Below are 15278 nucleotides of genomic sequence, written 5' to 3' on the forward strand. Positions count from 1 at the left end.
CACTGGGTGTCCCGAAATGTGAATACAGCCCTGTTTTGCTCACGGTTGACTTGATGCCCTTACATTCTTTTTTCCTATGAGGAACAATAGGATTATACAGCACTGAAAACAATGAACACAAAAGGCTTGCCTTTTTCTTTCTTGCTTGCCCTTCTAGCATATACTTCCATTCCCATTATTGTGTACACCAGCTGACCCATTTATACCCATTATCCATGATAAAAAATAGTCTGTCATTTACTGATCCTTACATTTATGTACAAAAGACAGACTGTAAAACTGCTGAAAGTAAGATACAATATTCATCGATAGTTCTTTTCAACTGCAGGTATGTCAACACACAAGCAATCACCATATTGTATTAGAGACATTTTATTGAAAATGCGAAAATAGGAAATGTATTATAGCCTAAAATAAATTACATAACATATACAGTATATATTTATATCTTTAAAATACTTTTGTGTTTAGGTTCTTTCAGTCTAGGAATTTCAACGAAATCAAGAATTTGCTGAACTGTGTCCATAATTTTTTTTTTTTAAAAGAAAAACCCGCTTTCCAAAACTTAGAAAAATATACTGCACTAAATGGTTTTCAAATGTGTCGTCTCAGGGAATATCACATAGTGACTCTGATATTGTTTATAAAATGTCTTGCTTTTTTCTCTTGTGGCGTGAGAGGGGAGTATACCTGGGATTACCGGTACCGCATGGTTATGACTGAGAGTGGCAGAACCAGGTAATAAATCTACTTCAAAGATTACGATATGGCAACCTGGCATTAGAATGCTAGATTATGACTTAAAGCTTCAGTTCACTTAAAAAAACTAAAATGTAAAGTTAGAATGCTCCATTTCCCTTGCTCTAGTGCCATCTTCAGGAAAGGTGAGTGAAAAGCAAGGCTTCAGGGAAAGACGTGGGGAAGGATGCTGACATTTGAAGATGCGCTTCTGTGACAACTTGAAAGAGTTAGCTCAGGTATGTACACGGCGGGGCAGGCGGGAGCTCACTCAGATGCAGGGGGAAAGGTGAAACGCGAGTGTCCCGTTGCGTCCGTTGGCTGTTCCCGTGGCTCCCAAACCTTCCTAGAGGACATCATTTCCATCCGTCCACCCAACGCCTTCGTAGATCATTCCTCAGTGAGCACGGCCACTGCGGGCTGCAGCCGGTCGCTGAGCCTCTGCACATGTGCAGCAGACAGTTGACTCCACAGTGGGAGGCCACCGGGGTCACACAGCCATGTCACTGCGAAGCCAATCAAAGAAAGCCCCGTTGTAACCTGTGGATTCTTAAGAGAGATGCAAAGGGACAGGGTGAAGTCTGTGGCCAGCTGGGCAGTGGTGGCCGAGAAGCGATGGATGGCACAGCTGCAGTCCTTTGGTTCCAAGTGGAGATTGTACAGGGAGGCGAGAGGAGGGGACCGCTTGGACAACGAGGCAGCTAGGACTTCTGGGTTTTCATGAAGCGGGGGCATGAAGTCAATTGTTTTGTTGGTTTGTACAAAGCCATGGCAGAGACCATCTCTAGGTCCCCGCCTGAGTGTGGGCATACCCAGTATGCCAGAGAGTTTTTACATGAAACCTTTAAATCAAGGCCTCTTTCGTTACCAAAACCCAAACAGAAAACGCAATGGGAGAGGAGATGACACTGAAGTCCCATCACCACTGTCCTTGCAGTGCCGTGCGTCCCGGGCCTTATTCATTCTCCTCTCGCATTTCCACAATGTCTGCCCCCTCCTCTGCCGGGGGTATGTCCGTCATGGCCGAGTCTTCCCCCTCGGCGGCCGACTCGTTCTCCATCTTCTTTTTCTAGACCAAAGAAGACACATCAGCGGGGGCTGTGATAGGGACACATAGCAGAGCCAAGAGCGGGGGTGGTGGGGGGAGGCCACCAGGAGCTCAGACTTGGAGCTTGTTAATGGTTGGGTGACCTCACCCAGGCTGCTCCTTCGTTCATGGAAACCTGCCTGCACGTGAGGATGCCACTTCCCTGCAGCCCTTCCCCCCACCCCTGCAGCCCCCTTTTCCTGCAGATGAGCGTGGGGCCTGCTGTGACTGGAGTAGTCCTCCCTCTGGGCCAGTCCCAGGTTTGCTGTCATGGTCTCCGGCCCTGCCCGCAGCCTAATTCCCGGTGGCTGCACTGACGTGCTGCCTGTCCGGCAGTAAATGGCCTCTCAATGCCTTGACCCCTTTTCCTGTGGAGATCAGAGCTCATGGGCTCAGCGGAGACCCTGTCACTACCAACACCTTCAGCACCACCCACAGGCCAACGCTGCGGTGTGGCCCCTCCCTCCAGGACCCTGCCCCCTCTGTCCCCTCTCCCCTCTTCCATCAGCTTAAATGAAATGCTCAGTAATTATAATCATTCCCTTGCCCCTCTTTTCTTAATCATATTTGCCAGGTAAAACCCCGACCTTGGTCTCCACGAATTTCAGTTGTCACCACCCGGCTCCCATGGCTGGGGGAGCCCACACTAGTGTACCCCAGGGGTCTAGCCCTGGACCCCTTCTCCTCTCTCTTACCTCCATCCACTCCCTGCTTAATCTTGTCCCTTCTCTGTTGAATGAATAATGTAATATGGGGTACCCGCTCCCTGAGTATTCATAACTTTTGAAAGGAAAGAAATATACCCCCAAAATAATTAGAGACACTAATTTTACGCTGCAGTATAAACTAATCCTGTGCTAGTAATAGGTTCAGAGTATGTAAATACTGTGTATGTGTGTTTGTGTGTGTGTGTGTGTGTGTGTGTGTGTGTGTGCGTGCGGTGTTGGTGGTGGGAGTCAGGAAGCACTTCCTGCAGTGGGTGGGAGCTGGATTGAAGAGGGCAAAGCATGAGAGACGGCATCCTGAGCACACATTTTCTAGGCTGGTCCTTCCTTAGTGAGCAAGGCTGAGTTTATAAGAACTTAGGGGGAGGACTTGGTTGCCAGGGAAATCACCTTTCCAGGATTTTCTTGGTTGGTCAAAACCATTATTTAGTTTCTACATCATTTAACTCCCTAGAGGCAATAGTAGGAGGCAGGGTTGTAGACCCCAATTCTTTTAGTTGCCCCTCCTGAGAAGTACGGCTGCCTTCTGAAGCAAGGTGGGCGTGAGGAATGAATGACTTCCATAAGAACGTAAGAAGGTGTCCCCTCATTAGCAGACCTGACCGAGGCCTGAGCAACTCTGGTGGTGAGGGCTGCTCACATGCAGAGGGTCCCTGGGGTCCTGGTGGGCAGTGTGGGCCCAGCTGAAGTACAGGATGAAGGTGAGGTGTCCCCACCACTGTGGGTGGTGGGGACCCACTCAGGTCTCCCTACACCTGGGAGGAGGCATTGCAGTCACGGCAGGTGCACGTCAGTCGCTATATCTCACCTGTTTCCGATAGACGTAGCAGGCTGCTATGGCGACCATGGTGGATTCTCCCACAAACCCTGCGAGGAGGGAGCCCACGCCCAGGGTGGCTCCGTGTACCCTGGGGATAAGAACCCAAAGACCATTTGTCATTAAAGCCCAGTTGAGGCACACACCGAGTCAAAACCCAGCCAAGACCCAGGAAGGGTGTAGACAAAAGAGGGACCAGACAATCGCATTCGAGATCTGCACTTAATAAATGGTTTACTTTTGTGGGGAGGTGACCTGGACACCAGGCAGAGCCATCTCCCACTCCCCACTAGGTCGCAGCTCAGCGTCCGTTGTTCAGGCCACTTCCCCTCACTCGTGAGCCTGCAGCCCCTCCCAGCCTCCTCTCACACAGTGCGAGTTTCCAAGTTGAAGGGAATGACTACCACCGCACCCCAGGAGATGGGGGCCACAGCGGGTGCTCAGGGATTACCGTGGGGGGGCCTGACCCCGACAGTACTTTTCTAGGATGGATGGCAACAGCCTCCTATGAGAGCCCAGGCTCTGCATCTTGAATTCTAGAGGTGCTTGGGGATGTCCCGTGAAAAGGCAGGGGGAGGCCTCCGGACAGAGCACTAAGCGGCAGAAGGACCCACAGCCCCACGGCCCCGACGACATACCCCAGGTAGGGCAGGACCACGAGGCTGGTGATGAGGACGATGATCCTCAGCACGGAGCTGGGAGCCAGCACAAAGGTCTTCTTCAGTGTCATCAGCCACCCGGTGAAATGGGCCCTCACGGTGACTGAGGGGAGAGCAGAGGACTTGTCAACCACGGCCTGCTTCTCCAAGTCCTGCACCCTCTAGCGTCCAGCTTCCGGCAGCACCTACACGGTGCCCGGGCAGCGGGTTGAGACCCAGGCCTTCCTTTGCCCTGGGCAAGTCACATCCCCTTCCTGCCGGGTTCCTGATGCCTGCTCTGGGCCTGGGCAGCCCTGTCCCTGCCTCGGCGCCTGCCTCATCACAGCCCTTAGCGTCAAGGCAGCGGGCTGCTGCGGGCAGCTTCCTTCCTCCATTGGAAGGAACCCAGCAGGATGCCCCGCGGGGCCCAGCCTGCTCCTTGGATGGTCCTGTCCACTCCTGCCACCTCCAGCCCCAACTCCACCCCAGCCTCAAACTCTGATCATTCCTCTCTAGAAAACTCAAGAGAAAAGAGGCAACTTGACAGTGATCCAGTTTGATTGTGGGTGAGGAGGAAAGCTGGACCAAAAACCTTCCCCACTGAGTCTGGGGCGGCGTGGAGACCGGAGGCCTCGGGGAAGGAAGGGTGCTGCTCTCGCCCGGTGCCCGTGTTCCCTCCACACCTCTGACCACTGTGGTCATCCCCATCTGCCTTCCCCCAGTAGCTCCCTGTCTGTCTGACAGGCCAATCCTTCACAAAGACCTCACCCCTCTCGCCATCCAGACGTGAGTGCAGGAGGGCAGGGCGCCGGGCCTGAGCATGAAGGAGGGTACCAGTGATACAGACTGAGTCTGCTTGTGGAGGGCGCACCCCTTATTGGGAAGAAGGGCCCTGAAGGTCTAGATTTGATCTGACCCTGGAAGGGGTTTAAGGAGGCGTCAGGCCTAGTCCTTTATCCTTGTGGGGTGGCAAAGACCTTTTGAAGGGGAAGAAAGTGTTCATGCCTGGGGTGAAAACTCACGTCCAGGCTCCATCTGGAGATGTTTTCCTGGTGTAATGGGCGGAGCTGTGTATTTCAGAGGCACAGACACATACTTGGATTTGGTCGAGGGCAAGCGTGAGGGCCCCCAGTGGAATGCTAACCTGGTTGTCCTAAACCTAAAAGGACAGGTGGAGGCTGATGGCTGTCTGGAAGCCCTTAGTCTGACAGGTGAGGAAGTGGAGTCAAGAGGAGACTACAGGTGAGTCCCAGCCCATCCTAGCTGGAGTTCTCTGGGACTTGCAGCTCCAACTTGAGTAGAGACTGGGGAGTGATGGCAAGTGCCTTAATCTCCAGCGAGTGCAATCTCCTCTAGGTGGCGTCACCTTCCAAAGCCTGTCTCCCCCAGGTGGCCCTGACCAAGACCACACACCACTCCAAGTCTGTGCTCTTTTTGTGCCTCCATTTCTGCCACAGCCGGGAAGTTGACACCCGAGAGGCCCAGCCTCCAGGAATGCTTGGCGGCTAAGAGCAGGGCCAGCTGTGGCCTGACTCAGGGACAGCACAGGGCTGGCGGATGCACCACTGGCCCTGACCTTGACTACTCTATGGCCCATTTCTAAACCTAATTGTGGCTCTTCAAATTCTGGCGTAGCAGCTCAATGATGTAGGTGGAATTTTTGGGCAATAAAAATTTTAACAGGTAACGACACGCACTCGGTGTGAAAGGGAATAATATAGTACAAAGGTCTTCCTCCCAGTCCTGACCCCTGGGCCCTGGTCCTGCTTCCCAGAGGCAACCACTGTGAGCAGCTTGGTGAGTTACTTCTAGAAAGAATATGTAGACATGCATACACTGACCCAAAACATGTTCCGTACAGACATACATAGACACATGCGTCATATATCTGTTATAGAAAAGGTCGTATAGTCAGCCATCCTGCAACCGCTTTTCTCATTTAATGAAAAACTACCTCATTCTTTATGGCATACCTCATCCTACTCTGTGGGTTTGGGAATTCCCAAGCTGGCTTATACTTTGGCGTAGGCTTTTCCTTTCTGGCCATGTGCCAACTGGCCTCACTTCTGTCCCTAGATTCTTATCTCCGGCAGTTGCTCTCATTCTTTGTACATCTCCAGGTTTTAGCAGTCTACCTTCTTTTTGTCCATTTTAGTTCTTAAATGAAGACATCGAAAAACTGACTTTTGAGCGTATAGTTCTAAGCATTTGAGAACAGGCATAGATGTAACTACCACCCAATCAGGATACGGAGCAGTTCTCTCCTCCCAGACTTCTCACACTATCCCGTTGGGTCTTTCTTTTTTACTGTGTTTACAACCACTGCCCTTTAAAACACAAATGATTCCTGTCTGATTCATTTCTTGAGCTTTCCACCTCCCAGAGAATGTCTTTGCATCTTTGCCACCCACTGCGCAATTTTACATTTTTGTTTGGGACATGATTGCAAACATTTCCAACGAGAGACGACTGACTCGGGCAGGAGGGTCAGGAGGAATTGGACTTTCGTTCTGGTTTTCTTTACCTGGCACTGGGAAGAAGGAGAAGATGCGCAAAGGAATGACGCAGAGCTCTGCAAAGGCAAAGTCCACGCCGATGATGTCTATCAGAATCTTCTCGGAAACGTTGGGCGTCCAGAACATCACAAAACAGAGCTGGGGGCGGGGGAGACAGCAAGGATGTCAGGACAAGGCACAAATAAGTGAAACGAGAACGTCGGGCATTCCACGTCCCAAGGAGCTCAGGGAGAGGGCCGACGCGCCCAGCACTGGCGGGCACACCAGTCCTCCAGCCACTGCATACTTTACTGTCACCTGCCAACACAGGCCCCAGTCCGTCGGCCACATCTGCCCAAAGGGACCTGGGCAGCAAGGCAGACGTGGACACATCTGAGTGGGTAACTGGTCCAGTGAGGGCGACCAGTGTGCCATCATGGAAAGCTTAACGACCACTTAGCTGCTCAGTCCGCGCAGAGAGGACATGCTTACTAATGCAATTTCTACAGCTTAGCCAAATAATACAAAGTGACCGGAAAGCAGCTGGGTGTATGCAGAACCACACTGCATCAGCACACTTAGTGAGAAAGGAAATAGTAATGCTTAGGGTAATTATAGGCCTGGAAACTTTTTAAAGTCTGGTTAAGAGAACAGACAACAGCCTCGAAACTGGGAACTTTGGGAAACAGAGGGGCAAGTGGGAGACCGACAGGGGAGATTGGAGCTACAACCAGGCCCGTTCCATCACCTGTTTCTCTCCCTTTCTTAAGATGCAAGAGATTCTTCCCTAAAATAAAATGAATTACAGTTGTGTAAAAACAGAGCACTGAAATTTTAGACTATAACACCCTTTAGGCTTTGGGTAAATTAAGTTTCATGGAATCAGGCTGGTTCTATTTACTATGTCAGGTTGAAACAGTTTTAAAAGTACCTGGGGGGATCTGTTATAAATACGCTTCACTTTATAAATGCAATGGAGCTTTTATTCTGTCATGGGTTTTTCAGCACCTGGGAAGTATATCCCACTGGTTTTCAAACATGACGGAAGTACTATCGTTTGTCCCACTGCAAAGCCGCCAGCCTGAAAGGGTGTGATATCACACACCTACAGCCCAGGCATGGTGGCAATTTCACACCACAACTTCACAAGGACACTGAGCACAGCACTGAGACATAATTCATTTCTCTGACAAGCTTGTCCATAGCAGTAAAGCTGTAAATAATTAAGGTAAGTGACCACCGCCCCAAGTCTGCACCTGATTTGTGCCTTAGGACCTATGGAAGGGTAACCATCTTGTGTTTCCTCAACGGTTGGAGACACCTAGACCACATTCTGCTGAAAATGAAAGCGTCCAGGACAATCCCTGTAATGCTGTATTTGTTTTTTAGCCAGCAATGACCTGAAGGTGAGATAATGCCTTATGTTGCAATCTCTGTGCTTTGCAAAATCACTGTCAAGTGGCTTGTAAGTTGCAGCAAAGCAAAGGAAAAGGAGGGTGTATGTCAGAGAAGACCGTGCAAGCACGGGTCCGGGGCACAGCCAGGCAATTCCCCCCTCTGGCTTCTCCACATGGCTTTTTCCTGCCTTGGAGGAGACGATCAGGAACCCCTGGAGGGGGTCTGACACGAGGACACAACGATAGTGACCAGGGCCGAATCACTTGAGTATTTGTAACCGGGATGGGTGACCCCACTTCTGGTCCCTTGAGAATGAAACATTAAGGTTTAACGGATCTCCAGTAGAGCTTCCCAGGAGTGTGGCTTGATATTTCATTTTCAAAATTTCACAGTATGATTTAACTTGGCACCACTAATAAACCACTCTGTTCACTATGTGATATCCATCTGTGCCAAACATGCCCTAAAAGCCCCTATCAAGGCCACAGGCCACTGAGGTGCTTCTTCCGAGTTTTCAACCAGGCTCACCAAGGGGGTAGGTTAGGCCTTCTAGAACAATGGAACTGAAAGCCGTCAGGCTGGGCTGGGGCTTGAGCCATCACAGGTAAGTATTATCTTTCAAGGGAAGAAACTGCGTGTATCATGTAGAAGTTTCCTTTCTTTTTCTCCCTGAAGTCTCTGAATTCCACCCTTTGTTTCTGCCGTACTTCCAGTGTAGCAATGCTTCTAGCCTTCCAGTAAGTTCCTAAAAAATGCCTGTTTCCTGGATTGCCCAGTAGGCATGGTGTGGGTGAAAAGCTGCAATGCCTACCTGCAGGTCAACTTCCCCTAAGGAAAGGAGTGAGCCCTAGCACAGTAATCAGACCCAATTTAAACAGTCTGTTTCAGAAAACAAGAAGCTTTTAGAAGTTAAACTAACAAAGAATATTTCAGGAAAAGTGTCATTCTAATGAGTTCACCCAGAGTTGTCTCGACTCAGAACATGCCCTCCCAGCTGACCATGACATGTTGTGTTCCTCAAATATTTGCGGAGCCTAATGACGTTGACTTTGCCAAACCAGAACACAAACCTAATAAACTACTGACAATGGACATGATTTGTTCCTTAGAGCAGGGCTAGATTTTCTGTTGCAGAGCTTGCTGTCAATATTATCTCATTAGGAAGCGGCCAGCAAAATGGAACAACCCACTCAGTGCCCAGCTCTTGGTTTTTCTATTTATTCTCCAATAAAAGGAACCAGGGCTTCTTAGAGAAATGGCTCATTCTAGGGCTAGGGCTGGAAATATACAAGATGATCAGCCTGGAATAACATGTCAAATGACATGAGACACCAGCAGAAAGAGCTCCCAATGGCCAAAGGTGGAACAATTTGAGCAACAAATAATGTAGTATTGAATTATGACCCACAGTCTACAATAAATACCCACAAGTCCATATTGGCATGAGTAAACAAATAGGGACAAATCTCCTGCGCAGAATTTCAACTGAGTTATGTAGATACCCCAGCCCTCAGGGAGGTGGAACCTACCTCCCCACCCAGGCTGTCCACAGTAACTTCTTTCCAAGGAGAGTATAGCATGGAAACGGGTGCAAAAGAAACTTTAACAGTGGAGAGACCTGGCAAAAATGATCTCGGCCAGGTGACCAAGGTCAACATCAGCAGTGTAAGTCATGTTCATAGCATGTACTCTTGATAAGATGTGATGAGGATGGCACTTACCCACATGGTCTTCCTCCCCCAAATCCATAAGCCTCATCTAACCATGAGAAACACCACAGATGAACCCAAATTAGGGCACATTCTACACAACACCGAACCAGCCAGTATTCGTTAAAACTGGCAAAGGGCACAGAAACAAGCAAAGTCTAAGAAACTCTCACAGATCAGAGGAGGCAAAGGAGACAAGACGGTCATATGGATGGGACAGAACAGAAGGACATGAGGAAAAAGCTAGTGAAATCTGGATAAACGATGGCGTTTAGTTTGTACTAATGTACCAGTGCTGGCTCCTCAGATATGATAAATGAGTGAGGGTGAAGGGTATGTGAGACTCTGTGCTGTGTTTACAATGCTTCTGCAAAGCTACAATAATTCTAAAACAAAAGATTATTGAAACAGGAGACCCAAAAGCCACTCCTCTTTTATTTGAAAGACTGATTCTTTTTCTCAGGACAGGCACTGACCATGAAATTTCTACTTTAGAACTTTGAAATACTTATTCATATTTTAAGATACACTTTATCTCCCATTGTGTGTAGTCCATGCCAGACAGAACTTCTACCTTCATGACCAGTGGCATTCTCTTTTCTTTCGTTGTAGTAGCCTCTTTGGAAACTGACCCCCATTGGGCCGCAGCCCTTTTATTCACAGTCTTAACACAGTTTCCGTTAGTGTATATGTCACGGTCACATTTCTAAGGATGGTTTGGTTGGGCAGATCAATGCATAATGTTTAACATTTTCATTAGAGGCAATCCATTAAGCAGGCTTTATCTGTATGTAGTTGTTCTGTGTTGGGGGCAGTATTTAACCTTTCATTTCTAAATCCCTATAACAATGAGCTAAGTTATGACAGAGTTTTACCATCAATTCAGATCCCCACGTAGGGGTATAGTGTGCATAGAGGATGAAGGACACCCTTAGCCTTACAGAAGTAACACCCCTGGTCTGAGGTGTTCCACGGCGAGTCAACTAGCACCACAGAAGGCGCCTCTTTCCCAAGACCTGCATCCTCGCACACAGAGTCGGTCCCTGACCTGCCCTGGCACAATCTGAGACTCTTTCCTGAGAATTTTGGGTTGGGATTTGAAGAAGCCAGTTGTCTCCATCAGCATTTGAACTCAGAACATACAAGCTTAGCACAGTAGCACAGCCATTTCTGCACATACTAAAAGGATTCCATGCCAAAAAGGGATATTGCTAAGAGCTCTGGTTTCGACCTAGTTTCCAGAAGCTGTTGACCATGCTTTGAAGAACTCACAAAGCGGTGTCCATTACCCTTTATAATCAGGATTAGTAGTAAGTCAGGGGTTCTTGTCCCCTGCAGTTAGAACAAGTCAAATACATGCAGCTGTTTTGAATTAAAATAGCTGGCCGTAGGCATCATTTTTATTTGGAGCTTTTACTTAGAAAGAAAGGTTCAACAGAAGTTTCATTGGGTTTAAGTCTCCACTGGGTAAACCAGTGGTTTACCCTCAACAGTACCGTGTACAAAGAGGTGGTTACAGCCCGGCTCTGCACTGTGTGTCTGGTGAATGAGTTGATTTACATTCCGGTGCCAGCTCCTTAGCGCATCTCAGACAACCAGACCACCAGCACGTCTGGGCCCTGTGATCTTCACAGAATGCTTCACCAGTGCTGGGCACAGTGAGTGTGATCAATCGATCTTAACTATCATTATCGCCAAAGGGTTCCTGGGATAGTAATACAATGCTATCAGTGAAGTCATCTGTAGGTGGTAAGATTAAGATTGATTTTATTTTCCTCTTTGTTACTTTTCCCTGTTTTCCACAAAGAACATGTATTCCTTTTTCTTTGTGAGAAAAGCATTTTAAAATAAAAGGGACCCCTGTAGCTGTCAATCTTAACATGTACTTAAGACAGGGATGAGAGAAGTCTTGATTTAGAGGGAGGGGCAGCTATCAGAGGGTGGCTGGCAGCTGGGTTATCACAGCCAGCGTCTTGGGCAATTGCACCCCGGGTCACTCCAAGCAGAAAGCACACTGATTTGATTTACTTGGGGTGGAGGGGCCCAAACAAGGCAGGACACTATCAGATAACACACATTCCTATTTTGCTTGAGTTTTCAGAGAGAGAGAGCTGATGTAGACCCAAGGAATGCCATTTGGCCTTTTGATTCTTAGCATTTAATTGCATGGGCTGTATGCACTTTGCAGGGGTGAGGTGGGATGGGGTGGGGTGAAGTGGGGGAATTCATTACAGGTTTTGTGGGTGACGGTCATGACACCAGCTTTCATTCCCAGAGAGCTGGGAGCCACAGGGGGTTGTGAGTGGAGGAGTGACGTAATCAGATTGTCATTTTTGTCAGGCTGCCCAGCGCTGTGAGAGCAGACAGTGGGGAGCCAGGGCAGAAGCAGGGCACCCTGGCAGGGGGCTAATGTAACAATCCAGGGGAGATGACCTTGGACCAGAGGGAGGTAAGAAATGGTCCAATTTGGAGGTCTGATGCGATGTGACGTGAGCACTGCTCTCTGCCTTCAGGCTGGAGGCCTGGCTGCTCTCTGGGGACCCTTCTGGCCTGTCCTCTCCAAGGTTTCTCACTCTCATTTGCTGACCACTACCTGAAGGGTGGGGTCGTTTCTAAGAGTCTTCCTACTGCTAACAGTGAGAGTTCATGAGAAGTCACCACATCCCCAGTGGAATGACACTGCATTCCATTAGGATGACTCTTAGAACCAGGGTGAGTCCCAATTTTGAAGAAAAAAACAAAGCCATTTCGCTAGAGTGGAAATGCCTACTAAAGCCTCTATGACGTGTGAAAATGGCCCACTTTCTGGGGAGCAGCATTAAAGAGGGTGACAGGGAGGGAGCTTGTAGTAATCACCAGAGGGAACAGGGCCATTGTCCTACAGAGCTGTGGGGCGGTGGGGGGTGGGGTCGGTGAAAAGCCACTTGGGCAGCAGGAAAACCAAAGGACAGACTGTGAGAGGGTGAAGGAAGAGGGACCCTTCTGTATAGGAGAAAGTCAGAGGTAGGGAAAACCTTCTGAGGAAAATCAGAGTATTACAATACCATACGGAGAGGAAAGGTGGGGGACTTTTTATGTCAGGTCAGGCTAGCAAAACTTTTATCAGGCAGAAACAGATGGAGTAAACTCCACCTATTACTGAGAGAAACAGCTTGGTTTTCGGTTAAGCTAGGGAGCTTGGATAAGCATGTTCCAGAATGTTTATGTAGTACTACCTAGTATTCTCCATGTGGCTTGGCGACAGTCATAACTATTGTTACACTATTATCTTTCCGGAATATAATACTTTCACAAGGGAGTTGATGCAACCACTAACTGTTATAGCACATCTAATGGTAAAAAATATCAACATTTTCAGATGTAATTTAAAAACAGCTATTTTTAAAGAATATGGAAACTAAATTGCTCCTACCATCATGTAGATTTAGTGAAACCGCCAAATACACACACTGCCTTAGAACACTCAGTGCTATTTCCTGATCTAAGACGACGCCCAATTCTTAGTAAAGCCAAGTATTAATTTAAAGCAACAATAGATTTCAAACAGCAGGGGGCGCCATGCACCAAGCCTGCAGAGGGCGCTCCGGTTGTCAAACCCCCGCCCATTCCATCTACCTATAGAATGTTTAATTCATTCCTATTCTCACCAGATTTGAAGAATATGTAGAAAGTTCCAACCCCAGCTGAGTTCTTTAGGTTGCTCGGATCCGCGCCGCTCTTCACAAGGAGGCTGAGTGTTAGCCTTTACTTTTCCTTGACTGTTAATAGTCAAACTGGAACTAACAGGATGGGTGGGGAGGTGCTGTTTAATGGGTCTAAAGTTTCAGTTTTGCGTTGTGAAAAGAGCTCGGCAGATGGATGGTGGTGATGGTAGCACAACAATGTGAATTACTGAGCTGTACACTGAGAAATGGTTCAGGTGCTTAAGTTTTATGTCAGGTGTATTTTACCACAATTAAATTAAGAAAAAAAAAATCGAACCTGCTCACAACACCGCAGTATGCTCGTTCATTTGCTAATTGTTTTAAGAATGCATTGTGGATCTGTACTGTCATTGTAGTTTTGGGGACCAGTCTTAGTTGTTTCACATCTCCTCTGAGCTCTCCCAAACAAACCAGTCAGCCCCTCAAATCTACAATGAATAGAGATTTGAAAAGTGAATGCTGGACTATTGAAGCTTTAAAGGGAAATATGGGCAGAGGTTCAGTGGGAAGGAACTAACCCTTACCAGTTATTATACACCAAGAGCGTCCCATAGGTTACTTCATTTAATCTGCATGACAAGCCCAGAATCGGGACACCCAGACCTAGAGGTACTGTGTGACTTGCCCAGGTCACCCTTCTGGTAAAGGGTGGGGCGAGGATTTCAACTCAGGCCTTGGGGACTCGGAAGCCTTGCTCCTTCCGTATTTCTGGGATGTGTAAAGGTGACCAAAGGGCCAGCTGGTACACAGTACGCTCCCAGGGGATGCCCGATGAGAAAGTTTTGAATTCTGTTTATTTACCTTTGGCTCTTTTTGTCCCTTTCCTCGAGCCCAAGAGAGTCATTTTCTTCTCCTGGATAATGTGAACAATGAGAAGGCAGTCTCGGGGTGCGGGGGTGGGGCCGCTCAGCAGAAACAAAGCCTTAAACAGGCTGTCCTTGTTGGAGACACAAGGTCGGCATGGCACCACGGCTGGAATGAGGCCTGTGGTAACCACTGCCCTAGACGGCTGAGTGACAGCTGGAGAGGAGGTTAAGCAACAGGAAATTGAGGCTGGGTCATTCTCACAAACCCAACTTTTAACTCTGAAAACAGCCGACTGGACGAGGTCCTGTGGGATAGAGGCTTTTACATTGATCAGCTAGGATTCTGCAGCTTTCTAGCACACAACCGAAGCTCTCAGGACTGACATGCTTTTACTGAGGTACAGCTCCGGGTGATGGGACACCACTAAGAAAAAGAAATCCCTGACCTGCTCATGGGATAGTGAAATACGCTATCCCATGAAGCAGCAACAGAGAATACGCTGACCAGAGCATTTGAGACCTTATCCGCTGCATGTGGAGAGGAGGCAGGTGGGACTGGAGGGGCTCAGCCTGAGCTGCAAGATGCAAAACTGGCCCTTAAATGAAGAAAAAAGGTCTCCTAACTGGGGAAACTGAGGCTGTGACAGGCCGTGTGGGGCCGGCCAGACTCCATGCCTGCGACTCTAGGCAGGGTGTGTTTGTTCCCTGAGACTCTGCCTCTTTCTGTCAGCAGCGCCGTAGACAGCCCAGTCAGACCTTGAGAGGAGCAGGTGGCCGGGCCTGGCGCTGGCAGGGATCAGGGGCACTATAAATACAGACCTTTTCAGTCACCTCGATGTCTTTCCAAGGTGGCGCCAGCTCTGGGGGGAGGGGACAAGGCAGAGTGGAGTTCCTGCTTATATCTTTGGGATTTGTGCTTTCTGAGGACGTATCTCAAGTGAACAGCATAAAATGTATTTTAAGACGAGCTGAACCTCGCGGGAAGGGATTATCTCAGTGTGTCACAGACAAATAACCTGATGCGGGGTGGATGTGTCTGACTGCTTCCTTCTCTCACATCCCGCTTTTTTGCTTTCTTTCTCATCCGGGAGGGGCCCTCTGATCTGCAATTCTGAAGCTTTAGGACTAAAAGGTTTTAAATACCAAATATCTTCTCCGTAA

General features: G+C 48.6%; 1 protein-coding gene across 1 annotated transcript in view; it reads right to left on the reverse strand.

Annotated features, from left to right (window-relative positions):
- Window positions 1-356: 356 nt before the first annotated feature.
- Window positions 357-15278, reverse strand: part of ANKH (ANKH inorganic pyrophosphate transport regulator) — a 125904-nt gene continuing 110982 nt past the window's right edge. Inside the window, exons 9-12 of the mRNA XM_019753533.3 lie at window positions 6530-6659; window positions 4006-4129; window positions 3359-3458; window positions 357-1807 (exon numbers count right to left, since the gene is read on the reverse strand). Of these exons, the coding sequence (XP_019609092.1) occupies window positions 1694-1807; window positions 3359-3458; window positions 4006-4129; window positions 6530-6659 (468 nt within the window). The 3' untranslated portion in view covers window positions 357-1693. The remainder of the gene's footprint in view (window positions 1808-3358; window positions 3459-4005; window positions 4130-6529; window positions 6660-15278) is intronic.

The sequence above is a fragment of the Rhinolophus sinicus genome, chromosome 3, assembly GCF_057876585.1.
Source record: "Rhinolophus sinicus isolate RSI-liver-muscle chromosome 3, RSI-T2T, whole genome shotgun sequence".
NCBI lineage: Eukaryota > Metazoa > Chordata > Mammalia > Chiroptera > Rhinolophidae > Rhinolophus > Rhinolophus sinicus.